Source organism: Pan paniscus, chromosome 20 (genome assembly GCF_029289425.2).
Source record: "Pan paniscus chromosome 20, NHGRI_mPanPan1-v2.0_pri, whole genome shotgun sequence".
Lineage (NCBI taxonomy): Eukaryota > Metazoa > Chordata > Mammalia > Primates > Hominidae > Pan > Pan paniscus.
In genome coordinates this window covers 48,653,998-48,681,463 of record NC_073269.2, presented here as the reverse complement: position 1 = coordinate 48,681,463, position 27,466 = coordinate 48,653,998, and the positions used below count along the sequence as shown (strand labels likewise).

At 50.8% G+C, this 27,466-nt stretch overlaps 2 protein-coding genes and 1 pseudogene across 2 annotated transcripts in view; 2 read left to right on the top strand and 1 right to left on the bottom strand.

Annotated features, from left to right (window-relative positions):
- The window catches only part of LOC100976543 (CEA cell adhesion molecule 6), a 910,921-nt gene that overhangs the window by 94,776 nt on the left and 788,679 nt on the right, over positions 1-27,466 (bottom strand). The window lies entirely within an intron of this gene.
- LOC103785014 (carcinoembryonic antigen-related cell adhesion molecule 3-like) lies at positions 1,103-27,065 on the top strand (annotated as a pseudogene).
- Positions 14,268-17,235, top strand: LOC129394738 (uncharacterized). The gene is made up of 2 exons (XM_055103701.2): positions 14,268-15,813; positions 16,126-17,235. The coding sequence occupies exons 1-2, from the start codon at positions 14,464-14,466 to the stop codon at positions 16,471-16,473; spliced, it is 1,698 nt and encodes a 565-aa protein (XP_054959676.1). The 5' UTR covers positions 14,268-14,463; the 3' UTR covers positions 16,474-17,235.

Here is a 27,466-nt window from a genome sequence, read left to right as displayed (position 1 = left end):
CCAGTAAACTTGTAATTTTCCAAGGAAACTTCCTTTACTGTAACAGTTCTTTTTCGTCTTGAGTCAAAAGATGTCTGATTCACACTCACCAATCCTCATCTTACTCTCCATAGGCTGAAATAAGTTTAACATCTTTTCATACAACTGACCTTCAAATACGGGTAAACCATCCCATGCACCACCCACCCAATCTTCCCTCGGCCATTTCCCATATAGGGTCACCTGAAGCCCCACACCCTCTGGTCACTTTCCCATGGTCAAGTGAAGTGCAGCAACCACAGCAGACACTCCAAATCCTAGGGGTGTTCCCCAGAGCAGCAGAGCCACAGGACCCCCATCCCTGTCCTGGCACCTCACCCCTATCTAGAAGCCAAATGCCACATCGGCTGATCTGGGGACGCTGACTTTTCCTGCTTCTGCTGCTGCTCAGTCATCCCACACCTGCGCAGATGTCTACTTTTTATTCTGTTTTATTTTGTAAGAAATATTTATCGGAGGGCCGGGCATGGTGGCTCACGCCTGTGATCCCAGCACTTTGGGAGGCCAAGGCAGACGGATCACGAGGTCAAGAGATCGAGACCATCCTGGCTAAAACGGTGAAACCCCTTCTCTACTAAAAACATTTTTTAAAAAATTAGCCAGGCATGGTGGCAGGCGCCTGTAATCCCAGCTACTCGGGAGGCTGAGGCAGGAGAATGGCGTGAACCCTGGAGGTAGAGCTTGCAATGAGCCGAGATCATACCACTACACTCCAGCCTGGGCATCAGAGCGAGACTCCGTCTCAAAAAAAAAAAAAAAAAAGTACTTATCGGAGTCTGCTGTGTACTGTCACTGGAGAGACAAAGGTGAATCACACCTGGTCCCTGCCTCACAGAGCTCCAGGCTACAGATGGAACCCACTCAAAGTCAGACCATTACTATTCAGTGACAAACATGATGACAGACCTCAACACAGGATTTTCTGACCCATCTCACCAATGCCCTGTGAAATACCTTCCACTCTTGGTTTTCTGGGATCAGTTTTCTTCATTTCAAGCTCAAAGTGAAAAAGAGAATTCAAATGTTCCCGATGGTCCTCTGTGTAGTCATAGCTGGACCCGGCATGTCCTCCTGGTTAATCCAGGGTGCTCAGGGCTCCCACTTCACTCTGAGCATCCTCGCTCCTATCGGAGCTCACCATGTCTGCACCTGCAGCAGCCAGGTGGCTGCACACTAACAGAAAATCCAGCAAGTCAGAAAACTTGATTTACTCCTATAACTTTGAGGCTAGTGACCTTGTGACATTGAACTAGTCCTATGACTTGCCTGCACTTTAATTTCCATGTCTGTAAAGTGGGGCAGGTGGATTCGGTCACCCTAGGTGCAGCTATATAGTGAAAGCTCCTCAGAGACAGCAGCACATCTGATCTTCTCAGCATCCACCATCTAGCAAATACCAGGCACACACTAGGCGCTCAAAGCCTCACTGAATGTGTGTGTGAATAAATGACTATATGAGAGCCATGTGGATCATGGACAAAGTCAACAAATATTTTTGAACGTCTACCAAATACACTGCAGAATAGGGAAATAAGTAACCCAGACAAGCCACTGTTTTCTCCTAACTTCCCCTGGCCTCCTTCCTGAGGGAGGGAGGGCCTCTGTACATCAGAGAAACTCTTGACACAAATAATGTTCTTGAAATGCGTTATAAGAAGTTGTCATGTTAACAAGAGGAAAGTCCATTTGTTTTAGAGGTGTTTTAATCAATGGACCTGAGGGACCCAAAGCCCCCCGTGATGAGACACAGGATGTGATACCCACCCCAAGCGCATGGAGGGGAAACCAGATGGAGTGAACTGACAGGGAGCAGGACCTGGGAGAACAGGGGGGTAAAGAGATTGAGGGACCCAGAGGAAGGTCTGAGGAGGAGCTCCCGGCCCCTGTGGTGGCCTCGGTGTGGACTGATGCAGAACTCAGCAGCGTAAGTAAAGCGGCCACACCAGGCTCCATGTGTACGTGGAATCGTTTTTCAGTAAGATTTTCTTTCTGCTCATGGGCTGTACTTTCACATATTTTCTAATACACAGGCTGCACTTTTACATATTTTCTAACACATCAGGCCCAGTTAACAGGTTACAAAACGATCATTCCATTCAACAGTCAATTATAGAATACTCCCAAAGTGCCAGGCTCTATGAGTTCAGGGAATACAAAAATGAACACAAACAGCCCCTACCCTCAATGATCTCCATACAAAGAGCTCCAAAGAGTGCGTCTCCTACAACACACCCCTGCTCCACACAGCCGTTCTCTCTGCCCTCCACCAACCCAAATCCTACCCTGCCCTGTGAGGCCAGCTCAAGTTCCACCCAACTCGGAGTCCCCCATGCACTTCTGCCACTTTGAGAGATTACTGCACTCATATCTCTAGGCTTTATAAAGTGGATGTCATCTCCCTCATTAGACTTGAGGCTCCTGAAGGCAGAGATTATTTTTAGAATTTTCAAGAAAGAAGTCACATCAGTGGTTTGCATCAGACCACGCTTAGGCCCTGCCTGACCCTTCAATTCACACACAGGCTCCACTGCCTAGCACAGTCCCTGGCCCCTGCAGGTGCTTTATAACCCCTGCAGTAGCAAAGCCCACAACCAACTCTGTGACAAGGCAACAGGCTGGGATAATTTGAGAACACAGAGAGAAGAATTGTCAAACAAAAATCAAAGGGCTTTGACTCATGGCTTGCCTCTTCCCTCCTCTCAGGGAAACAAAATCACGCCACCTGTTCTCACTCCTGCCTCATTCCAGGCCTCTTCATATTCCATGATGATCCTTGCCTACAAATAACAATTCCTGTGTTGTGAGCCAAATAGTGATTTTCCATTTCCACCACTCCTTCTACATTTATTAACTGGAATTCTGCTACAGGAAAAAGCTATTTCTGCTCCCTCATTTATTTAATTTATTCAATTATTTATTTATATCAGCATGGATTCATGGGTATTTATGAACTGGAATCCATTACTATCATTATTTATTATGTTGTTCATATTGTCCCAAAATTGACCATTGAGAGTTCCTTGGAAATCTGTGACCTTTTGACACATTCCCACCATTTTTCGTGTAGTTCCTTACTTTCTGGCCCCACAAGAAGCTCCAGGTTCCTCTATGCTTTCCTGACCCAGCCCTGGAATCAGCTATTTCTCCAGGGAGCCCTGGTTCCTTTCATGGGAGAATGATGTTTGCAGGCCATCGGCACGGATAGGCCCACGGTTAGAAGGTGCTGGTGCTTCTGTGCCCTCTAGTGGTCAGATCTGGGAAATACACACTCACACTAGTTTACTGTTACCCACATTTTACAAATTAGGTAAATGAGGCACAGAAAAGTTACACAACTTGACCAAAATCGCAGAGCAAATAGATAGTAAAACTGACATGAAAATAATGACAGATGCACCATAAGTCCTAACAAGCGAAAAAGTAACTTATCACAAATGTACATTAGCAGAAAGCCACAAGCCCAATATTCCAGCATAGACACTCTCTCTGGAAAATAACCAGAATTCCACAGCAATAACCACAATGATAACCATCATGTACTCAACACCTGCCTGGGCACGGGGCTCCCACAGCAGCTCACTTATTCCCAACAACTCTGCAAGGTGGATTTTACCATCCTCCTTTCACAAATCAGGGAATCAAGGATCACAGAAGCCAAGTGACGTGTCCAAGTTGACATAGTTAAGTGATGGAGCCAGTAATTGACCCCAGGTCTATCTGGATATAAAGTGCATGCTTATGCCACTGTATCAGCGTTTCCCAAAACTGATTTTAGGTGAAAGTTAAATAAGCTATTTTTTAATTTTAATACTCATGTGTTTATTTTAATGCATGTTAGAAAAACATTTAAGCACACATCAAATCTGTAATTTCATGGACAATACTGCATAAGACAAGGATGTTTTGTCTCCAACTCCTGGCCTCAAGCAATCCTTCCACCTCAGCCACTCGAGTAGCTGGGATCACAGGTGTGAACCACCGTGCCCTGATAAACAAAGATGTTTTGTAAACTAAATTTATTTAGAAAAAAAATAGTATAGGCTGGCCACGGTGGCTGATGCCTGTAATCCCAGCACTCTGGGAGGCCAAGGTGGGCAGATCACTTGAAGTCAGGAGTTCAAGACCAGCCTGGCCAACATAGTGAAACCCCGTCTCTACTAAAAATACAAAAAATTAGCTGGGTATGGTGTCGCATGCCTGTAATCCCAGCTACTCGGGAGGCTGAGGCAGGAGAATCGCTTGAACCTGGGAGGCAGAGGTTGCGCGTTGAGCTCAGATCGCACCATTGCACTCCAGCCTGGGCAACAAGAGCAAAATCCCATCTCAAAAAAAGAAAAATAGTATGAAGTAAATAATAAATGTGGTACAAGCTGTAGAGAAAATCATAAAGGCGATCTAGAAATGTCTGAGGTCTGGATGACATAATACTACAGCAACGTGCAGCTTCATTCTCAGTTACTCCCAGGAAATTAGGGCCACATAGCGCTGCAGAAAGAACAAGTAAGACTCTTAGACCCGGGCTTTAGCACCAGATGTGTCCATTCCTAGGACCCCAGACATCTTTGTGACCTCCTTGCTGGGAGGAAATCCAACCTTCCCAGACATTTAAGAACACTAAGAAGACCCTGAATACACCGAGGGATTTCTTTGTCATAGAGACAACAAACCAGGTTCGGGGACCCCAGGGACTCTCTGTGTGGTGTTGACAGACCCAAGGCCAAGACACAGCAGAGATCAGTGCTGGGGAGGGTGATTTGTCCTGTTAAGGGACAGGGGTCCAAATAAACCTTGCTTCTCAAAGCATAGTCTGGGGAATTTAAATGAAGACAGAAAGGAAAAAAGAAGAATGGACAAGAAGGCAGGACTGAGAGGGGAGGGGGCAGAGAGGCTTCCTGGGCAGAGCCCACCCCCACCCATGACCCTGGGAAGTGCTCCTGCCCTGGGAGGAGGCTCAGCACACAGGGAGGAAGGACAGCAGAGCCGACAGTCACAGCAGCCCTGACAAGAGCGTTCCTGGAGCTCAAGCTCTTCCCTCAGCCCTCCCTGCAGAGGGCGCATCCCCTGGCAGGGGTTCCTTCTCACAGGTGAGGGGAGGACTCCTTGGGAGTGGGTGGGAGGAGGGAGCACAGAGACTGACTGGGATCTCCTGGGGAGGATGGGACTCTGAGGAGGGACAGAGGGCTTCTGTTGGAGCCTCAGAGGAGGACACCAGAGAGGGACACGGGTCACACCAGGAAAATCTCAATGATCTGAAGCTGTTAATGGAGAAACAATCTCCACTGTTAATATACTGCAAGTGAATCATCACTGATCAATAAATTCTGAAAACTGATGACAATAAAATGTTATGTCAGGGTAACACTCCAGAAAAAAACAGAACCAGGGCCACTAAACACTGTCCTTACCCACAAACCTCAGGCCATGGAGGGCCCTGGGAACACTCATGAACTCATCCACAGGAGTCTGCAGCCTGTCCCAGACACGGGGGTGCAACCAAGATCACACAAGTCCCCACCCTCACGGAGCTCACACTCTCATGGGAGGAAGACAGACACCCAAAGATATCTAGAATGTGAGGTCAGGTGCTGACAAGAGCCCTGGAGGGAACAGAGCTGGGAAAGGTCAGAAAGAGAAGAGCAAGGGTCTCTAGAGGAGGTGTCAGGGGAAGGGTCTCCCAAGGATGTCCTGATGTGAGCAGGATCTGAGGGCAATAAGGGGTGGGGGCTTGTGCAGACTCCTGGGGAAGAGGATTCCAAACTGGGAAGTGCCAAGGTCAGAGGTGCTGAGGGAATGGGGGTTATGCTGCTGACCTTGACTCAGCAGGACCCACGCATGTACGTGCACGTTCTCTCTCTCTCTCTCTCTCTCTCTCTCTCTCTGTCTCTCTCTCTCTCTCTCTGTCTCTCTCTCTCTCTCTCTCCAGGGCTAGGGGGTGAAGAGACCTCCTCAGAACCCAGGGCCCCATCTTTCCATCCAAATACATAGGTCCCAATATTGACTGATGTTCTCTCCCCCACCTTAGCCTCAGTTTTAACTTTCTGGAACCCACCCACTACTGCCATGCTCACTGTTGAAGCCATGCTGTCCAATGCCGCAAAGGGGAAGGAGGTTCTTCTACTCACTCACAATCTGCCCCATGATCTTATTGGCTATAACTGGTACAAAGGGGAAAGGGTGGAGGCCAACCACCATATTACAGGATATGTAACAGGAACTCTAATAACTATCCCCAGGGCCTGCCCACAGCATTCAAGGGACAATATACCCCAATGCATCCCTGCTGATTCAGAATGTCACCCAGGACACAGGATTCTACACCCTACACGTCATAAAGATAAACCCTGAGAAAGAAGAAGTATCTGGCCAGTTCCATGTATACTGAGTGATTCTCCCACAGCCTCTGACTGTTGGGGGTCAGTTCTACTTAACATACATGGGATTGTCAGGCCTGGGCTGTGCCTGTGTCCCCTTCTGTATTACGTCCCATGTTGGGGTTTGAACATTTACTGCAGGACACATACAGGGTAGACAAACTTCAACAGATCAGAATTCCTTTCCCGTATCCAGACCCTGCAGGCATTCACTGCTGAGGAAGGACAGTCTGATGGGGGGGACTCAGCAGGGGGAGGTCAGTCTCAGCCAAGCACCCCGTGCCCTCCCTATGGACATGACCTTGAGAAGACCCTGGAGAACTAAGTCAGGGTCTGGCCTGAGGGGTCTATGGAATCCTGTGGAGCCCTGAGGAGCCTATGCCAGAGCTGGATTGTTGCCTCCTGGGCTGACTGGGAGCCACAATTTACCAGCTGTCCAAGGGCAGTGGCTCCTGGAGCTGGTCACTAGCCAGGGCTCAGCCCCCAGGCCCTCATCTGGGCAAAGACAGAGCCTCAACATTCACCTGAGACTCAGCATGTAGAGCACAGATGGACAAGATTACTAGGGCATGAGCCCATTGCCCTGGGGGACTTAGGTGACTCCATTGGAAGTTCAGGGTCCCTAGGGGGAAGAACAAAGAGAGGATGCTCCCAGCAGCTCCTTCTCCACCTGAAATCAGGCCCAGGGCCCTTTCTCTTACAGGCAAATAAGCATATGTAAAAAGTAAAGTAGAGGTTCCTCTTCAAAGACTTTCCTCCCTGTCTAATTAGGAATAAATAGCAACTTCTCTTAGAAACAAAATTTACTCAAAGACGTGTGCTAACATTCTTAAATATCTGCTAGCTGTAATAAAAAAAAAAACAGTGTATTTTATGTTCTTAGCTCCCACAATTTAGCCTAAATATTTGCCCTGGCATGCTTATACTGGTCCAAGCAAGCATTAGGTCATAGCCTGTTCCTCTTCTTTATTTGAAGATGGTTTTTACCTTTCTCAGCATTCCACAAGTTACTTCCTCCTTCCTTTGTTCTCCTCTGCCTTTGCCTCTTTTAAAAAGTTCTAAGTTGCTAGCCAATCGGGACAAATATGAAATGTGAGGTCCTGTTCCAGCCAGTGGAAACCGGACACAGCAGTAAGGTAGACACGTCAGATTATAAATGACCCTGTCTCCTTTGTTCGGTGTACTCTCGTCACAAAACTGCTGGCGAGTATACCCTTTCTGCAGAAAATATAAAAATGGCCTTGCTGAGAAAATTAAATTTATGTTCAAGTGCTATTTCTTTACAGCACTGGGGAACAAGCATTTCAAATACATACATGCTGTTCATCTGGGCAGCTGCTCTGTGCAGAGCTGAGATCAAGTAATTGTAAACATTTTGAGGTTAATTCATAAACAACCTTGTAGCCAAATAGCATTTATCTTATTTATTGAAAGGAAACTGAGGCACAGGGAGACAGTCACTGACTAGGGTCACACTGATATGGCTCTGATGATTGGAGCAATACCAGGATCCTCGGTCTTGTGCCAATTTAGATAAAACAACACAGACACATGTGGAGCAAAGAGTTTAATAGGCAAAAAAGAAGGAAAAAGCTCCCCCATACAGGGACAGACGGAGGGGGGTTCCAAGCAAAGAGAGGAAACCCTAAGTGCAGCAGAAAACAGCCAGTTATATGAGGAGGCCGGAGGACGTGGTGTCTGATTTGCATAGGGCTCAGGGGATTGGTTTGACCAGCCGTGTCATTCACGTAGCCCAAGAAGAAACTGGCCCTCCACCCTGGCCTTTTAATATGCAAATGCAGGGAGCCTTGATGGTTCTACACACATGGGGATATGTGAGGGCAACCATGTTGCCAGGCACATATGGGAGCAAGGGCAAGAAGAGGGCAGGAATCCCCATGTTTGGGTGGACCCAGTTTCTAATGGCCTTCATTTGTATATCAAAGCTTGCCAGCCAGGCTCTAAGAGCTGGGGCTTTTCTGCTAGACAAGCAACGTTTCTGGAACTGCTTTAAAAGAAACAAAAACTGGCCAAGCAGTGGCTCATGCCTGTAATCCCAGCACTTTGGGAGGCTGAGGTGGGTGGATCACCTGAGGTCAGGAGTTGGAGGCCAGCCTGGGCAACATGGTGAAACTCCGTCTCTACTAAACACACAAAAATTAGCCGGGCATGGTGGTGTGTGCCTGTAATCCCAGCTACTGGGGAGGCTGAGGCAGGAGAATCGCTTGAACCTGGGAGGCGGAGGTTGCAGTGAGCCGAGACCACGCCACTGCACTCCAGCCTGGGCAACAGAGCAAGACTCCGTCTCAAAAAAAGAAAAAGAAAAACTTCCCAAGGACCCCCTTTCCTCTCTATCTCCCTAAAATAATTTCCTAATAACTCCTATAACAACACAGTCCATAGGTGGCAGATTAGAGTCATGCGAGGTCTGTCTGCAGCCACAGCCCCCTCCTCTCCTCCACTGGGGTTGTGTGAGGCTGCTTGTTATTAGGCATCTGCAGACCTGAGACCAGTCATGGGTTCATCTCCCTTCATCTTGGGCATCCACAGTGCAGAGGGGGAGATTCTGATCTGAGGAGTGAGGAAGAAAAGGAGAATTCACCAGTTTTTACCTGGAACTAAATCCCTTGTGTCAACTATCAGGGTCAGTGTTACGCACGTCCATGTGAAGAGACCACCAAACAGGCTTTGTGTGAGCAACGAGGCTGTTTATTCACTTGGGTGCAAGTGGGCTGAATCTGAAAAAGGAGTCAGCAAAGGGAGATGGGGGTGGGGCAGTTTTACAGGATTTGGGTAGGTAGTGGAAAATTACAGTTAAAGGTAGTTAACTCTTGTGGGCAGGGGGCGGGTCACAAGGTGCAGGTGGAGAGATCATGAGATTCATTGTCCGGGGGGGAATGTCACAAGGTCAATTGATTAGTTAGGGTGCGGCAGGAACAAATCACAATGGTAGACTGTCATCAGTTAAGGCAGGAATTGGCTGTTTCACTTCTTTTGTGGTTCTTCAGTTGCTCCAGGCCATCTGGATGTATACGTGCAGGTCACAGGTTATGATAGCTTCGCGTGGGCTCAGAGGCCTGACAGTCAGTGCCGGGAATATACCAGGTGTTTGACCTTGAGCAAGACACTCAACCTCCTAGGCCTCAGTTTCCTCATCTGTAGAATTTTAACAAACACTTGGATCTCAGGATGGTTGTGAGGATGTTTATTTGAAGATTAATGTAATTAAAGCCCTTAACAGGGTAGTGCACAGAGCCAGGGCTCAATCAGTGCTATCAACTAGTATTATTATTTTTATGAGCTTTGTTATTAGCTAAGTCAAGGAGACCTTGGTTAAAATTTGCTTGTGTCATGTACAAGTTCTGTGACCTTCCTTGACTTACTGAGGCACTGTAAGTCTCAGATTCTAACTCTGCAGATGGGAGTGAAGCCCCCCTCCCTCAAGGTGATAGGAGGATGAGATGAGCTGTAGGTAGGTTGGTGCCCACTGTGCCTGGCACATGGAAGACCCCTGAAAACAGTCAAAGAGCATCATCCCCGCTCATCAGCATTGAGTTGACAGCGAGGGCTAGCTCTGTATGACAATCATGGAATGGAAAAGAAGAAACAGAGGGAAGACTGGGTGCTGTGGCTCACGCCTGTAATCCCAGCACTTTGGGAGGCTGAGGCAGATGGATCACCTGAGGTCAGGAGTTTGAGACCAGCCTGGCCAACATGGTGAGAAGCCTTAGAAAAACATAGCCATTAGAATAGAAAAACATTCTAGAAAAACACTTTGGGAAAACAAGTCAGAAAAACATTTACCAGATGGACAGTACCCCACCCGGGTGTGTCAACAGATGCACAGGAGTCCGGGTCCGGGTGTGGCTATCAGGGACACCAGATGTCCAGGGTAGTGTCCCCCACATTCCCAAGAACCAAAGTAGAAAAACATTTCCAGGAAATACCCCTTCCCGCCTGTGAGCCCCCTGACCAACCAGTGTGGGACAGCTGGCTCAGGCCATAATTAGAGACCAATCAGTTGCTTCCAAATCTCGCGCCTTGAACCTTTTCAAATGTGTGAGCCAATCAACTTATTGTACCCCACCCTGTTTGAATTTGTAACCTCCCCCTGTGTGACTTTGTGGTTTTTGCCTTTATAAACAGTGTGCAACAGCCGTTCGGGGTCTCTCGGCCTCTTGTGCTGGGGACCCTAGCGCGCTAGCAATAAAGAGTGTCTCTTTGCTGTGACCTCCGTGTCGAGTGGTCTCTCGCGGCGGCCCCTCTCGAACTTGGAATCTTGAGCAAGGTTCCAACATTTGGGGGCTCGTCCGGGATTGGTCACCGCTTGACGACCCTCGACCTGCACGGCGAAGACCCACTCGGCCCGGGCCATCGACAGACGACTAGGCATCTTCAGGTACTTTCGTTTTTGTTTTGTTCGTCTTGCTTGTCTGTTTGAGTTGCCGGCTAATTTGGTTGAGTACTCAGTCTGAAGAAGTGTGGAAGGGGGGCAGACGTGCTCGGCACCTTCCCACTTGCGCCCCGGGGGACGCCCTGGTGGTTACCTGGAGGAGAATTGACGACCCCGTCAATCTCCTCGCCTCTGTAGGCAGGTTCTTCCTGCCATCTGAATCCGCAGACCACCCTGGCGGTCGTCTGGAGGAAAACTGACGATTCCGCCAGTCTCCTCGCCTCTGTAGGCCGGTTTTCCTGGCCATCTGAATCCTTCGTGGAACTGTGGCGCCGATCTCTGGCCGCGCGGCTTCTGTGCGTGTGCATACTCGTTGGTTTTCCTGCTGTCTTGTTTGTGTGTGTGTTAGAAATCGAGGACACGACTATGGGACAGACTCTGACGACTCCTCTATCTTTGACTCTTGCCCACTTTCCTGACGTACGGGCGCGAGCCCACAACCTCTCTGTAGAAATTCGCAAGGGGCGATGGAAAACCTTTTGCTCTTCCGAATGGCCCACCCTCGGTGTAGAGTGGCCCCAGGACGGAACTTTTGACCTCTCGATTATCTTGCAGGTTAAAACACAGGTGATGGACCCAGGGCCCAGCGGCCACCCTGACCAGGTGGCCTATATCCTCACCTGGGAAGACCTGGTTCGGGACCCACCCTCATGGGTGAAGCCCTTCCTCCCCTCGGCTTCCCCCTCCCAGTCAACCCTCCTCGCCGTGGAAACCCCCCGAAACCAGACCCCGGTCCCTTTGAAGCCTGTCCTCCCGGATGAGAGTCAGAAGGATCTCCTCCTCCTAGACCCTCTCCCTCCTCCGCCTCTCAATCCCCTCCTTAATCCCCCTCCTTACTCCACCCCTTCGGCGCCACCCCTTTCTCCTTCCACCCCTTTGACCCCTTCCACCTCCTTGTATCCAACTCTTTCCCCAACCTCTTCTTCCACCCCCTCTCTGACCCCAATCCCCACGCCGGCACCACCTGACCTCACCCCTCAGACCCCTCCTCCGACACCCCACCTCCGCTTACGGCGGGCCAAGGACCCTGGCGACCAGTCCACCTGGCAGGCCTCGCTTTTTCCCCTCCGCACCGTGAATCGCACGGTCCAGTATTGGCCCTTCTCGGCCTCAGATCTCTACAATTGGAAGACCCATAACCCTCCTTTCTCCCAAGATCCGCAGGCCCTGACCGCTCTGATAGAATCTATCCTCCTCACTCACCAACCCACCTGGGATGACTGTCAACAGCTCTTGCAGGTTCTTCTGACCACAGAAGAAAGGCAGCGAGTCCTCCTCGAGGCCCGGAAACATGTGCCAGGGCCAGGAGGACTCCCGACCCAGCTCCCCAATGAGATAGATGAGGGATTTCCCCTCACCTGCCCGGATTGGGACTATGAAACAGCATCAGGTAGGGAGAGTCTCCGAATCTATCGCCAGGCTCTGTTGGCAGGTCTCAAAGGGGCCGGAAAGCGCCCTACCAATTTGGCCAAGGTAAGAACTATTACTCAGGAAAAGAATGAAAGCCCGGCGGCATTCATGGAGAGGCTCCTAGAGGGGTTTCGAATGTACACTCCATTCGATCCAGAAGCCCCGGAGCACAAGGCCACCGTGGCTATGTCATTCATAGATCAGGCAGCACTAGATATAAAGAGCAAGCTCCAAAGACTAGATGGGATTCAGACTTATGGGCTGCAAGAACTAGTTAGAGAAGCAGAAAAAGTTTATAACAAAAGAGAAGCTACTGAGGAGAAAGAAGCTAGGCTAGCAAAGGAACAGGAGGAACGAGAAGATCGACGAGATCGTAAGAGGGATAGACATTTGACTAAAATCCTGGCGGCAGTGGTGACAGGGAAAGGGCCAGGGAGAGAGCCAGGGAGAGAGGGGGGAGAGTGAAGGCGCCCGAAGGTGGATAAGGACCAATGTGCCTACTGCAAAGAACGAGGACATTGGGTCAAAGACTGTCCTAAACGTCCTAAGGACCGGAAGAAACCCACCCCGGTCTTGACCCTGGGAGAGGACAGCGATTAGGGGCATCAGGGCTCTGAAGCCCCCCCCGAGCCCCGGATAACCCTTTCTGTAGGGGGGCGCCCCACCACCTTTCTAGTAGACACCGGGGCCCAACATTCAGTTTTGACAACAGCAGACGGGCCCCTTTCATCCCGCACCTCTTGGGTCCAAGGAGCAACAGGAGGAAAGCTGCACAAGTGGACCACCCACCGAACAGTAGACCTTGGAAAAGGTATGGTGACTCATTCTTTCTTAGTAGTACCTGAATGCCCCTATCCCCTTCTGGGACGGGATCTGTTGACCAAGCTCGGAGCCCAGATACACTTCTCGGAAAGAGGGGCCCAGGTAATGGACGAGGATGGCCAGCCTATCCAGATTTTGACTGTGTCTGTGCAAGATGAGTATCGGCTCTTTGAGACCCCTATCCTCACCAGCCCTTCTGATAATTGGCTACAAGAATTTCCCCAAGCTTGGGCAGAGACAGGGGGACTTGGACTGGCAAAATTTCAGGCTCCAATTATAGTTGACCTCAAACCCACCACGGTGCCCGTGTCTATTAGGCAATACCCCATGAGCCGGGAAGGCCGTATGAGCATCCAGCAGCATATTAATAAATTTCTAGAATTAGGAGTCTTGCGGTCATGTCACTCACCTTGGAACACGCCACTCCTGCCAGTAAAGAAACCTGGGACCCAAGATTATAGGCCCGTCCAAGACTTAAGAGAAACTAATAAGAGGACTATGGACATACATCCCACAGTCCCCAACCCTTACAACCTGCTCAGCTCCTTGAGACCAGATCACAACTGGTATACAGTGCTAGACCTAAAAGATGCATTCTTTTGCTTGCCTGTGGCTCCCCAAAGCCAAGAGCTTTTTGCCTTTGAATGGAGAGACCCTGAGAAGGGAATCTCAGGCCAGCTAACTTGGACTCGGCTTCCCCAAGGGTTCAAGAATTCCCCTACCCTCTTTGACGAGGCCCTTCACCGAGACTTGACTGACTTTCGCACCCAGCAGCCAGATTTGACTCTGCTCCAGTATGTAGATGACCTCCTCCTGGCCGCCCCCACTAAAGAAGCCTGTCTACAAGGCACCAGGCACCTGCTCCAGGAGCTCAGAGACAAAGGATACTGGGCATCTGCCAAGAAAGCACAAATCTGCCAGACTAAGGTAACCTACTTGGGGTACATCTTAAGTGAAGGGAAAAGATGGCTCACTCCTGGGCGGATAGAGACAGTAGCCCGCATTCCGCCACCCCGGAACCCCAAGGAGGTGCGTGAGTTTCTGGGGACTGCCGGGTTCTGCCGCCTATGGATACCCGGTTTTGCTGAGTTGGCAGCCCCCCTTTATGCCCTCACCAAAGGGAGCAACCCCTTTGTCTGGCTAGAGGAACACCAACAGGCCTTCGAAGCTCTGAAGAAGGCACTCCTCTCTGCCCCAGCCCTCGGGCTACCTGACACATCCAAGCCTTTTACCCTCTTTGTAGATGAGAGAAGGGGGATAGCCAAGGGGGTCCTAACCCAAAAACTGGGGCCATGGAAGAGACCAGTAGCCTACCTGTCTAAGAAACTGGACCCTGTGGCAGCTGGGTGGCCTCCTTGCCTCCGCATCATGGCAGCCACTGCCATGCTAGTCAAAGACTCTGCCAAGTTGACTCTTGGGCAACCTTTGACTGTCATTACCCCGCACGCCTTGGAGGCCATAGTGCGGCAGCCCCCGGACCGTTGGATCACCAACGCCCGCCTGACCCACTACCAAGCCCTCCTGCTGGACGCGGACCGCATCAGCTTTGGCCCTCCAGTCACTCTGAATCCTGCCACCTTGCTACCTGTACCGGAAGACCCGCTGAGTCCCCACGACTGTCGACAAGTGCTGGCAGAGACCCATGGGACTCAAGAAGACCTCCAGGACTACGAACTCCCAGACGCGGACCACACCTGGTACACAGACGGTAGCAGCTTCATGGACGCAGGTACCCGGAGGGCGGGGGCGGCGGTAGTAAATGGACATGCTACGATATGGGCGCAGGCACTGCCTCCCGGAACTTCTGCCCAAAAGGCTGAGCTAATTGCTCTAACAAAGGCCTTAGAGCTATCGCAGGGGAAGAAGGCTAACATCTACACAGACAGTCGGTATGCCTTTGCCACAGCCCACACTCATGGGAGCATTTACGAGAGGCGAGGTCTCCTAACATCAGAAGGGAAAGAAATCAAGAATAAGGCTGAAATAATCGCCTTATTAAAGGCCCTCTTCCTCCCTAAGAAGGTGGCCATAATTCATTGTCCTGGACATCAAAAAGGACATGACCCTGTCGCCCAGGGTAACAGGCAAGCTGACCAAGCAGCCAAGCAGGCTGCTAGAGTAGAGACATTGACATTAGTTTCAGAAACCAGCAAGGCTGACCAGATGCCCCCTCCCACAAGCCATACCTATACACCAGAGAACCAGAAAGAGGCAGTAGCCTTAGGAGCCACAGAGAACCAAGAGACTAAAAATTGGGAAAAAGACGGGAAGACAGTCCTCCCACAAAAAGAGGCCATGGCCATGCTGCAACAGATGCACGCTTGGACACATTTAAGTAGCAAGAAACTGAGACTGCTCATTGAGAAGACTGACTTCTTAATCCCCAGGGTTGGTACCCTTCTAGAGCAAGTGACGCTCGCTTGCAAGGCCTGTCAGCAAGTAAACGCCAGGGCCACGCGAGTCCCGGCGGGGATAAGGGCACGGGGCAACCGCCCTGGGACCTATTGGGAAGTGGACTTTACTGAAGTAAAGCCTCACAGTGGAGGATATAAATATTTATTAGTATTTGTAGACACATTTTCAGGATGGGTAGAAGCCTACCCCACCCGGCAAGAAACGGCCCACATAGTGGCCAAGAAAATATTAGAAGAAATCTTCCCCAGATTTGGACTTCCCAAGGTAATCGGGTCAGACAATGGGCCAGCCTTCGTCTCCCAGGTAAGTCAGGGACTTGCCAAGATACTGGGGATTAATTGGAAACTTCATTGTGCATACAGGCCCCAGAGTTCAGGGCAGGTAGAACGGATGAATAGAACTATTAAAGAGACCTTAACAAAATTGACCTTAGAGACTGGCTTAAAAGATTGGAGACGTCTCCTGTCCCTAGCTCTTTTGAGAGCCCGAAATAAGCCTAATCGCTTTGGGCTCACCCCTTATGAGATCCTCTACGGGGGACCACCTCCCTTGTCACATCCAAGCCTTGATTCACATCCAAGAATACTTGATTCTTACTCCCCCTCTGACCTTAAGACTGACTTGCAGGCTCGCCTGAAAGGGCTGCAGGCAGTGCAAGCCCAAATCTGGACTCCTCTGGCAGAACTGTACCAGCCTGGACACCCACAGACCAGTCACCCTTTCCAAGTGGGAGACTCCGTCTATGTCAGACGACATCGCTCCCAAGGACTAGAACCCCGGTGGAAGGGACCATACATCGTCCTCCTCACCACACCCACTGCTGTAAAAGTTGACGGGGTCGCCGCCTGGATCCAGGCATCCCATGTGAAAGCAGCTCCGGAGGTGTCCGGACCAGCGTCGCCTGAGAAATGGAGACTTCATCGCTCCAGGGACCCCCTCAAGATAAGACTCTCCCGTGTCTAACCCCTTGCTTACTATTAACTCTTTTCCTCCCCTGGGTTATTGGAAGCAGCAACCCCCACCAACCCTATCGATTGACTTGGCAAATAACTGATTTTGAAAACCATGAAGTCCTCAACGAGACTTCACACGTAGCCCCTTTGAATACCTGGTTCCCTGACCTATATTTTAACTTAGACAAAATAGCCCTGACCGATAAGCACCACCAGGGCTTGCCCAAAATTAATCGTTTCACAGGACCAACGGGGGGCTTATTAGGAACTTATATTACTGATCAGACAGAACAAGATCGGCTAGAGGCTAGGAGAATATCCGTAAGCCGGAATGGGTTCTATGTCTGTCCAGGATTCAGGACAGGACCAATGAAAAGTACCTGTGGAGGACTAATGTCCTTATTCTGTAAATGTTGGTCATGTGTAACAACTAATGATGGGGAATGGAAATGGAAAACCCAACCCTGGTACATAACCATGTCCTTTGTCCAGCCCTGTACCAGGAAACGGTACTCGACCAACTGTAACTTAATTCGAGTAAAATTTGAAGAGGTCGCAAAGAAAGACCCCCGCTGGACTACTGGACTAGTTTGGGGCCTAAATTTATACCAAAAGCCAGCATGGGGGATCCCCATCCAAATTAGACTATTAGTAAACCCGGTACCCGCTGCAGTCCCGGTGGGACCAAACCCAGTTCTAACAGGGAGAGCACCTCCTCAGTCAGGGAGCCAGCAAAAAGCCCCGACCGCCGGTCCCCAGTCTCCTCCAAGAGCACCAGACCCAGCATCTTCTCAGACAAATAACCCACCTTCCCCGACAGCCGGTCCCCAGTCTCCTCCAAGAGCACCAGACCCAGCATCTTCTCAGACAAATAACCCACCTTCCCCGACAGAAAACCCAGTTCTAACAGGGAGTGCACCTTCTCAGTCAGGGAACTCAGTTGTAACAAGAAAGGCGCCTCTTCAGTCAGGTTCCCCGTCTCCCCCACCATCCAAATCCCCATTGGCGCTCCCGGAGACCACCCGCATGCCTCCGGACCCGGAAACAAGCAATAGACTCCTCAACCTCATCAGAGGCGCTTACCTCGCCCTGAACCAGACAAGGCCTGAATCCACCACCTCCTGCTGGCTCTGCCTGGCCTCGAGCCCCCCTTACTATGAAGGTATTGCCTCTATTAATAATTTTACTAACTCCACTAGTCATTCTGGGTGTGCATGGGAACAGCACAAGAAGCTTACCCTAGCAGAAGTGTCAGGGTCGGGAACCTGTATAGGCCGGGTGCCCCCCAGTCACCAACGTCTCTGTAATAAAACCCTGACAGTACCCAGAACTAGTCACTATCTGATACCCTCTGGGCCAGATTGGTGGGCTTGCAAAACTGGACTTACCCCTTGTGTGTCCACGGCTGTCTTCAACAGCAATGAAGACTATTGTATATTAGTACAAGTTGTGCCTCGAGTTTATTATCAGACTGCAGAGTCTTTTGAATCCCAGTTTGAACAGAAATCCCTCACTAGAATGAGGAGAGAACCTGTTTCCCTCACCCTCGCTGTTATGCTAGGATTAGGGGTAGCGGCTGGGGTCGGGACAGGAACCGCAGCACTAGTGAGTGGCAGCTACCACCTGCAGCAACTCAGAGCAGCAGTAGATGAAGACCTCAGGACCATAGAGCATTCTATTACTAAACTTGAAGAATCACTAACCTCCCTGTCTGAAGTAGTACTCCAAAATCGACGGGGATTAGATATAATTTTTCTGAAAGAGGGCGGACTCTGTGCGGCCCTTAAAGAACAGTGTTGCTTTTATGCCGATCATTCTGGAGTAGTTAAAGACTCTATGGCAAAACTTAGAAAGAGACTAGATGACAGACAAAAAGAAAGAGAATCCCAACAGAGTTGGTTTGAAAGTTGGTACAACCAATCCCCCTGGTTTAGCACCCTCATCTCTACCATCCTAGGACCCTTAATTTTGCTTATACTTGTTTTGACTTTTGGGCCCTGCATTTTTAACCGCTTGCTTGCCCTAATTAAAGATAGATTAAACATAGTACATGCTATGATCCTAACCCAGCAATACCAGGCAGTTAAAACTGATGAAGAGACTCAAGATTGAGCCTCTAAGTTACGAAAAGAGGAGGGAATGAGAAGCCTTAGAAAAACATAGCCATTAGAATAGAAAAACATTCTAGAAAAACACTTTGGGAAAACAAGTCAGAAAAACATTTACCAGATGGACAGTACCCCACCCGGGTGTGTCAACAGATGGACAGGAGTCCGGGTCCGGGTGTGGCTATCAGGGACACCAGATGTCCAGGGTAGTGTCCCCCACATTCCCAAGAACCAAAGTAGAAAAACATTTCCAGGAAATACCCCTTCCCGCCTGTGAGCCCCCTGACCAACCAGTGTGGGACAGCTGGCTCAGGCCATAATTAGAGACCAATCAGTTGCTTCCAAATCTCGCGCCTTGAACCTTTTCAAATGTGTGAGCCAATCAACTTATTGTACCCCACCCTGTTTGAATTTGTAACCTCCCCCTGTGTGACTTTGTGGATTTTGCCTTTATAAACAGTGTGCAACAGCCGTTCGGGGTCTCTCGGCCTCTTGTGCTGGGGACCCTAGCGCGCTAGCAATAAAGAGTGTCTCTTTGCTGTGACCTCCGTGTCGAGTGGTCTCTCGCGGCGGCCCCTCTCGAACTTGGAATCTTGAGCAAGGTTCCAACAATGGTGAAACTCCATCTCTACTAAAAATACAAAAATTAGCCTGGCATGATGGCACATTCCTGTAATCCCAGTTACCAGGGAGGCTGAGACAGGAGAACTGTCTGAACTCGGGAGATGGAGGTTGCAGTGAGCTGAGATCGTGCCACTCTACTCCAGCCTGGACGAGACTCCACCTAAAAAAAACAAAAGAAGAAAAGGCCAGGTGCGGTGGCTCACACCTGTAATCTTAGCACTTTAGGAGGCCGAGGTGGGTGGATCAAGAGGTCAAGAGATCGAGACCATCCTGGCCAACATGGTGAAACCCTGTCTCTGCTTAAAATACAAAAAATTAGCTGGGGGTGGTGGTGCACGCCTGTGATCCCAGTTACTCAGGAGGCTGAGGCAGAAGAATCGCTTTAACCTGGGAGGTGGAGGTTGCAGTGAGCCGAGATCACACAACTGCACTCCAGTCTGGAGATAGAGCGAGACTCCGTTTCAAAAAAAAAAAATAGAAAAGAAAAAAGCGGGAAGAGGCATGAAGTGAGAGGAAGAAGGGATTTAAAGGCACAGGAGCAGGGCGAGGTGCAGGCTCCTGGGGGAGAACGTAGGAGTCGGTGCATCCCAGTGTTTCAAGCCTGAGACACAGAAAATGGTGCAGCCACGGAGAGCGAGGGAGTCAGCTATGAGGACAGCACAACAGACCACACTCAAACTCCGTGGCATTTCCTTCCTCCCTGAACAAGCCCCTGCCCTGCAAGGCCCTTCATGGTTCCCCCTGGAACAGACTTGGGCTTCATCCCCTTTGCCTTCCCCTTTCTGCAGAAAAAAATGCCCCAGGCCTTCCTGTGGGGGCCTTCGCTGGCATCATTACCAGGGTTCTGGTCGGGGTGGCACCGGTGGCCACCCTGGCATGTTTCCTGCTCCTCGTCAGGACTGGAAGGTACTACAGCTTTTTCCTGGCCTCCCTCCCACCCCCAGGCTGACCCCAGGCCAGGAGGAAGGAGACCCCCCCCAGTATTCAGGGCCAGGCTCTTTGAGCCCTCCCCAAGAGATCCTTCCCTCTCATTCCACAGCTCCTCCCTCACCAGCTGCTGACCCTGGGCTGCCTCCTCAACAGCTTCCTCCTCTGTGAATTCGGCCTGGTTAAGGTCTCACCCCTGAGTGTGGTCCTAGTTCCCTCACACAGCAAAGCCACAGCTGCCTGGAGGAAGGGAGCGGGGGAGGGAGTGCTCAGTAACCCCGGTACCTCCTGCTGTTTATTGAATCCATCCACCAAGCGAGGGGGGATTTGCAGGCTCGGGATCTGAGAGGGAGTCCTGGGCATGGTCACACGGTGAAGGATGTAACAGCTTGGACAGGCTGGGTAGGGTCAGTGCCCCCATGGCTAATGCAGTTCCCACAGCCCCTGAGCTGTGAGACAAGAGAACCTGGGTGCCAGGATGGCATGTCCTGGAATGTCCTTTATGTCTCTTGCCAAGGGGTAGAGAGAGAAGACAAGGCTGTTGTCCCATTTCAGCATCACTGGCCCTGAGAGCAGGGTCTGGCCACAGTAGGGACACTGAGTTCTGGGAGAATCCAAGACACCTTTGGTCCCCTCAGTGTCCTGCACATGTGCCTGGCCCTGCTTTCCCTCTGGGGACTTAACCCTTCCTCTCAGGCAAACCCCCATGATCTGGTTCCTTCCCTGGGCCCTCAGTTCCTTTCCTGCATCCCTGGGTCAATGTTCTCCTGGCCCAGCATCTGGCTGAGGGTCCTTCCCCTCTGGCCAGGACAGATGTGCCTTTGTAAAGTCTTTGATCCCCTCACCTGGCTCAGCTTCTGCTACAGAACCAATGGAGAAAGGAGATCTCCACGCCCCTCTTTGGAAATAGGGTCCCCTCTTCATCCCCTGTTCTAACTCCAAAGTTTGGCTTTTAATCTTGTACTCCTCACAAATAAGCCTGACCTCTCCTAGGGCCAGTGGCCAGCATGACTTTAGAGAGCAGCTCCCCGGTGTCCCTTCAGCCTGGGTGTGGCTGGGAACCCCTAGGCCTGGCCCACAGTGTCCACTCCTGCCAGTCACCCTCTGAGGTCCTCTGATCCTTTCCATAGGGCTTCAAGGAGGAGTCTCATAAAACGTCATTGCAGGGGACCCCAACTGGCCAGGTCAGCCCTGACCTGTGGGCTCTTGGTCATGGGTCACCTCTGCAAACTCACTTGCTCACTTGGCCCCTAAAATGGCTGGAGGGGTCTCTCCTGGTAAGATGCCCTGTCTCCCTGACTCTCTGGGAGTTCAGGACCCCAATGCCCTCCTCCGTGAGAGGCCCAGGCTCTCCTCCCACCCGGCTGCTGACTCCTGTCTCTGTCCCCCAGGCCATGGTCCCTCAAACAACTCTACCTACCCTGTAAGCCCATCCCCTCCCCAGCCCCTTTCTACTGGGGTCCCAGCAGTACAGGTTCAGGGCAGGGGGACCATCAACCCCACAGCATAGCACAAACCCACCTTTCCCCAGAACAGTCAGGTCAAAGTGAGTGCCTCCGGCCAAGATCCAGGCCTCCCTACATGGCCAGGACCACCCATGCCCTGTGCTGACCCGACCCCGGGGCCCTCCGTCACCTGAGGAGACCCCTGGAGTGCAGCAGGTGCAGAGTGGACACTGGAAGAATCAGTCAGGGGCCCACATTAACAAGGGTGCAGGGTGGGCCCAGCCAGGACAGGGGTCGGGGTGCTGTGTCCACACTGGGAGGCTGAGCTCAAGGGCAGAGCTGGTCACTCCTGAGGGGAAATGACCATAAGTAGACCCAGGGAAGTAAGTCCTGGCCGATCAGAGACAGGAACCTTCCATGTCTCTCCCTCTCTGTCCCCTGACATCCCCTCTCTCCCCTGCCCAGGCCCCACTACCCGACCCCAGGACAGCCGCTCCCATCTATGAGGTGAGTGTGGGTCACAGGTGTTCTGGTCCCGCAGGCTCCAGGGGGACCCAGGATCTGCCCCCACCCACACCTGGCTGAGCTCTGAGATTCAGGAAACTGCAAACACAACAGGGGGTGGTGAGCAGATGAGGAAGGGGCCTGGGAACAGGAACCCCCTGAGCACAGCCAGGTTCAGCATCAGAAAAGCCCTGGATGGGCCCAGAGCCTGGGAGACACCAGACTCTGTTCTCAGAAAGCCACAGGGGTCAAGGCCTCTTCTCTTTTTTTTTTTTTTTTTTTTTTTTTTTGCAGGAATTGCTAAACCGTGACACAAACATTTACTGCTGGGTCAACCACAAAGCAGATGTGGTTTCTTAGGTTCCTCTGGGAGCTGCTCCTGTGGGTTGTTGGAGTGTCCCCGAAGCTCCCAGCCCTGGGGATGGGGAAGGACATGGAGCCTGAGCCAGAGAACCAGCTCTGAGTCCTGAGGAGACACTGGCCTGGGGACAGGGAGGGATGGGGGTCCCTGCTGAATATATGGAGACCTCAACAGACTGCAATGGGCTCTGGGTGGGTCAGGACAAAGGCTTCCCATCACCACAGGAAGCGGGGGCTTGCAGGGAAAGTGAATGGGCCTGTGGCCCACCCGGGGTCACCTGGAAAGGATCTGAATAAAGGGGAACCTTCCTCTCATTGGCTCTTTTTCTGCTCGTGGGAACTTAGCAGAAACTCACCTGAAACTCCACGTCCATTCTCTCCCGGCTCACACAGGGAAAATATCTCCACCTTTTCTCAACCCCAGTCTCTCTTTCCTGGGAGACAGGAGTAGGGGGTTGGGAGTCAGGCTGGGGTGGACCCTACACAGGAAAGGGCGGGATTCACAGGAGCCCTGCCCAGCCAGCCAAGCACTCAGCTGTCTTCCCATTACCCCAAGGACCAAGGCCATGCACTGCCCCAGCCTGGGTTCCTCTGTGAATGCATGTGGGGTCTCAGGAGCGTGGAAGATGGGGCCATCTGATGTCCAGACAAAGGTGAGCAATGCAGGAGCATACATGGGTGGTATAGATCGTGGGTGTGACCCCCACACAGCTTCCAGTGTCCTGAGCCCTCCTGCCCTCTTCACCCAGGCCCTGGCGGCCCTGTCTATCACTGTCCTCCACAAGTGAGTTTGCCTGTCCCCAAATCCAGGATCCTGGATGCTTAGCCCTGGCCACCAGGTTCTCCTCTGTCCCAGTGGCCACTGCTCAGGACATTTTTACCCCTGGTGGGACACAGAGAGGGGCTGTCAGAGTAATCAAGGTGGGGACAGACCAAAAATTCAGTCCTCGAGCAAGGTCCTCCAAGGCATTACCCAGGACTCTAGCCCCTCATTTCCCATCAGTTCCCAATTTACCCCCTGGCGTGGATCTCATTGAGAAAGCCTCCTTTCCACACAGGAGCGTCCAGGTCAGAGGAGCAGGGCTCCCCAACCTAAAGCTCATGCAGGCTCCCATGGTGACAGGACAACCTGTCTGCTCCTCTACCTGGCCCCTCCAGCCCTGCTTCACCTGCAGCTCCTCCACACACCTGGGCCAGCGGTTCTCAGCCCTTCCCTGAGGGCCCCTGGAAGGGTGACGATCTCATGTAGGTTCACTTGGACCGGGCAGCACCTTCTGACAAACAAGCCAGTCCCTGCACTAAAGCACAGAGCCATGGTTCCCAAGGGTGTTCTGCCACTGCCACAGGCTGTTCATCATGAGATGAGACGTAAGAAAACAACTGGTAATGGGTTGATTTACATCAGGATTTGCATCAGGATTTAACTCTAAATGACCCCTTATCCCACCTGCACACACCGTCAGATGAGGAAAGGTGACACCTTTTTAGTTTCTTGTTGATGCTACAACAAATTACCACAAGCTGAGTGACATAAAAACATGAACCAAGGCGCCCTCATGGCTGTGTGCTTTCTGGAAGCTCCAGGTCAGAGTCCATTTCTTCTCCTTTTCCACCTCCTAGAGGGTGCCTACATCTTTGGTTGTGTCCTTTTTCTCCATCTTCAGAGACAGCAGTGCAGCATCTTGAAACCACTCTGTCCTCTGCTTCTGTCTCCACATCTCCACCCACACCTGCCTCCCTCTCTTACTTATAAGAAAGGGGCCTTGTGGTTATTTTGGACACATCTTGGATAAACCACAATAATCTCCCTGTATTAGTCCATTTTCATGCTGCTGCTAAAGACACACCTGAGACTGGGCAATTTACAAAAGAAATAGGTTTAATGGACTTACAGTTCCACATGGCTGGGGAGGCCTCACAATCATGGCAGAAGGTGGAGGACCAAGTCATGTCTTACATGGATGGCAGCAGGCAAAAAGAGAGAGCTTGTTCAGGGAAACTCCCCCTTATAAAACCATCAGATCTCATAAGACCCACTCACCATCACAAGAACAGCATGGGAAAGACCTGCCCCCATGATTCAATTACCTCCCACCAGGCTCCTCCCACAACATGTGGTAATTCAAAATGAGATTTGGGTGGGGACAGAGCCAAACCATATTATTCCACCCTGGCCCCTCCCAAATCTCATGTCCTCACATTTCAAAACCAATCATGCCTTCCAAACAGTCCCCCAAAGTCTTAACTCATTTCAGCATTAACTCAAAAGTCCACAGCCCAAAGTCTCATCCGAGACAAGGCAAGTCCCTTCTGCCTATGAACCTGCAAAATCAAAAGCAAGTTAGTTACTTCCTAGATACAAGGGGGGCACACACATTAGGTAAATACAGCCATTCCAAATGGGAGAAATTGGCCAAAACGAATGGGCCATAGGCTCCATGCTAGTCTGAAATCCAGTGGGGCAGTCAAATCTTAAAGCTCCAAAATGATCTCCTTTGACTCCATGTCTCACATCCAGGTCATGCTGATGCAAGAGGGGGGTTCCTATGGTCTTGGGCAGCTCCGCCCCTGTGGCTTTGCAAGATACAGCCTCCCTCCTGGCTACTTTCATGGGCTGGCATTGAGTGTCTGCAGCTTTTCCAGGCACATGGTACAAGCTGTCAGTGGATATACCATTCTGGGATCTGGAGGACGGTGGCCCTCTTCTCACAGCGCCACTAGGTGGTGCCCCAGTAGGGACTCTGTGTGGGGGCTCCAACCCCACATTTCTCTTCTGCACTGCCCTAGAAGAGGTTCTCCATGAGGGCCCTGCCCCTGCAGCAAACTCCTGTCTGAGCATCCAGGCACTTCCATACCTCTTCTGAAATCTAGGCGGAGGTTCTGAAACCCCAATTCTTGACTTCTGTGCACCCATAGGCTCAACACCACATGCGAGCTGCCAAGGCTTGGGGCGTGCGCCCTCTGAAGTCATGGCCCAAGCTCTATGTTGGCCCCTTTCAGCCACAGCTAGAGCAGATGGGATGCAGGGCACCAAGTCTCTACACTGCACACAACACAGAGACCTTGGGCCCAACCCATGAAACTTTTTCCTCCTAAGCCTCTGGGCCTGTGATGGGAGGGGCTGCTGTGAAGAACTCTGACGTGCCCTGAAGATATTTTTCCCACTGTCTTGGGGATTAACATTCGGCTCCTCATTACTTATGCAAATTTCTGCAGCCAGCTTGAATTTCTCCTCAGAAAATGGGATTTTCTTTTCTATTGCATTGTCAGGCTGCAAATTTTCCAAATGTTTATGCTCCACTTCCCTTATAAAACTGAATGCCTTTAACAGCACCCAAGTCATTTCTTGAATGCTTCACTGCTTAGAAATTTCTTCCACCAGAAGGCTGGGTGTGGTGGCTCATGCCTGTAATCCCAACACTTTGGGTGGCCGAGGTGGCCAGATCACCTGAGGTTAGGAGTTCAAGACCAGCCTGACCAACATGGAGAAACCCCATCTCTACTAAAAATACAAAATTAGTCAGGTGTGGTGGTGCATGCCTGTAATCCCAGCTACTCGGGAGGCTGAGGCAGGAGAATCACTTGAACCCAGGAGGCGGAGGTTGCAGTGAGCCAAGATCGTACCATTGCACACCAGCCTAGACAACAAGAGTGAAACTCTGTCTCAAAAAAAAAAAAAAGAAAAGAAAAAGAAAGAAATTTCTTCCCCCACATACCCTAAATCATCTCTTACAAGCTCAAAGTTCCACAAATCTCTAGGGCTGGGGCAAAATGCCACCAGTCTCTTTGCTAAAACAAAACAAGAGTCACCTTTGCTCCAGTTCCTAACAAGTTCCTCACTTCCATCTGAGACCACCTCAGTCTGGACTTTATTGTCCATATTGCTATCGGCATTTTGGGCAAAGCTATTCAACAAGTCTCTAGGAGGTTCCAAACTTTCCCATATTTTCCTGTCTTTTTCTGACCCCTCCAAACTGTTCCAACCCCTGCCTGTTACCCAGTTCCAAAGTTGCTTCCACATTTTGGGGTATCTTTTCAGCAGCACCCCACTCTACTGGTACCAATTTACTGTATTAGTCTGTTTTCATGCTGCTGATAAAGACATACCTGAGACTGGGCAATTTACAAAAGAAAGAGGTTTAATGGACTTACAGTTCCACATGGCTGGGGAGGCCTCAAAATCATGGCAGAAGGGAAGGAGGAGCAAGTCATGTCTTACATGGATGGCAGCAGGCAAAAAGAGAGTTTGTACAGGGAAACTCCCCCTTATAAACCTATCAGATCTTCTGAGACCCACTCACCATCACAAGAACAGCATGGGAAAGACTTGCCCCCATGATTCAATTACCTCCCGCCAGGCCCCTCCCACAATACATAGGAATTCAAGATGAGATTTGGGTGGGGACACAGCCAAGCCTTATCACTCCCCATCTCATGATCTTTCCTTTAATCTGTAAAGTGTCTTTTACCATGAGACTTATTCACAGATATGGGGATGAGGATGAGCATATCTTTGAGAGGTTCTTGTTCTGCCCATCCCTCCTCTCAAGGCCATTTTCTCATCATCATTCACTACAAACTATACATGGGTACCTGGATGAGGTCATCCTGACTGTAGTGATGTCCCCAGCACCCTCCAGGTCCTGAGAGAGAGAGACAGAGGGCTCTCCATGCCCCTAGTACCTCTCTATCTTTTCCTTGGTGACATGCTCAGTTGTTAAGAATAAAAGAAAGCAGAAGTAACTGGGAGATCACAACTCATTAGCTCTTCAACAGTTCATGGACATCAGCACCCTGGACAGTGACTCAGTGCCCCCCCCCCCCCCCCCCAGGCATCACAGCAGGCAGCACATGGATGGAAAGAGACTGCGGGAAAAGCTGCCTGTATTAGTCCGTTCCGAAGCTGCTATAAAGAACTGCTGGAGACTGGGTAATCTAAAAAGGAAAGAGGTTTAATTGACTCACCTTCAGCATGGCTGGGAAGGCCTCAGGAAACTTAACAATCATGGCAGAAGGGGAAGCAAACATGTCCTTC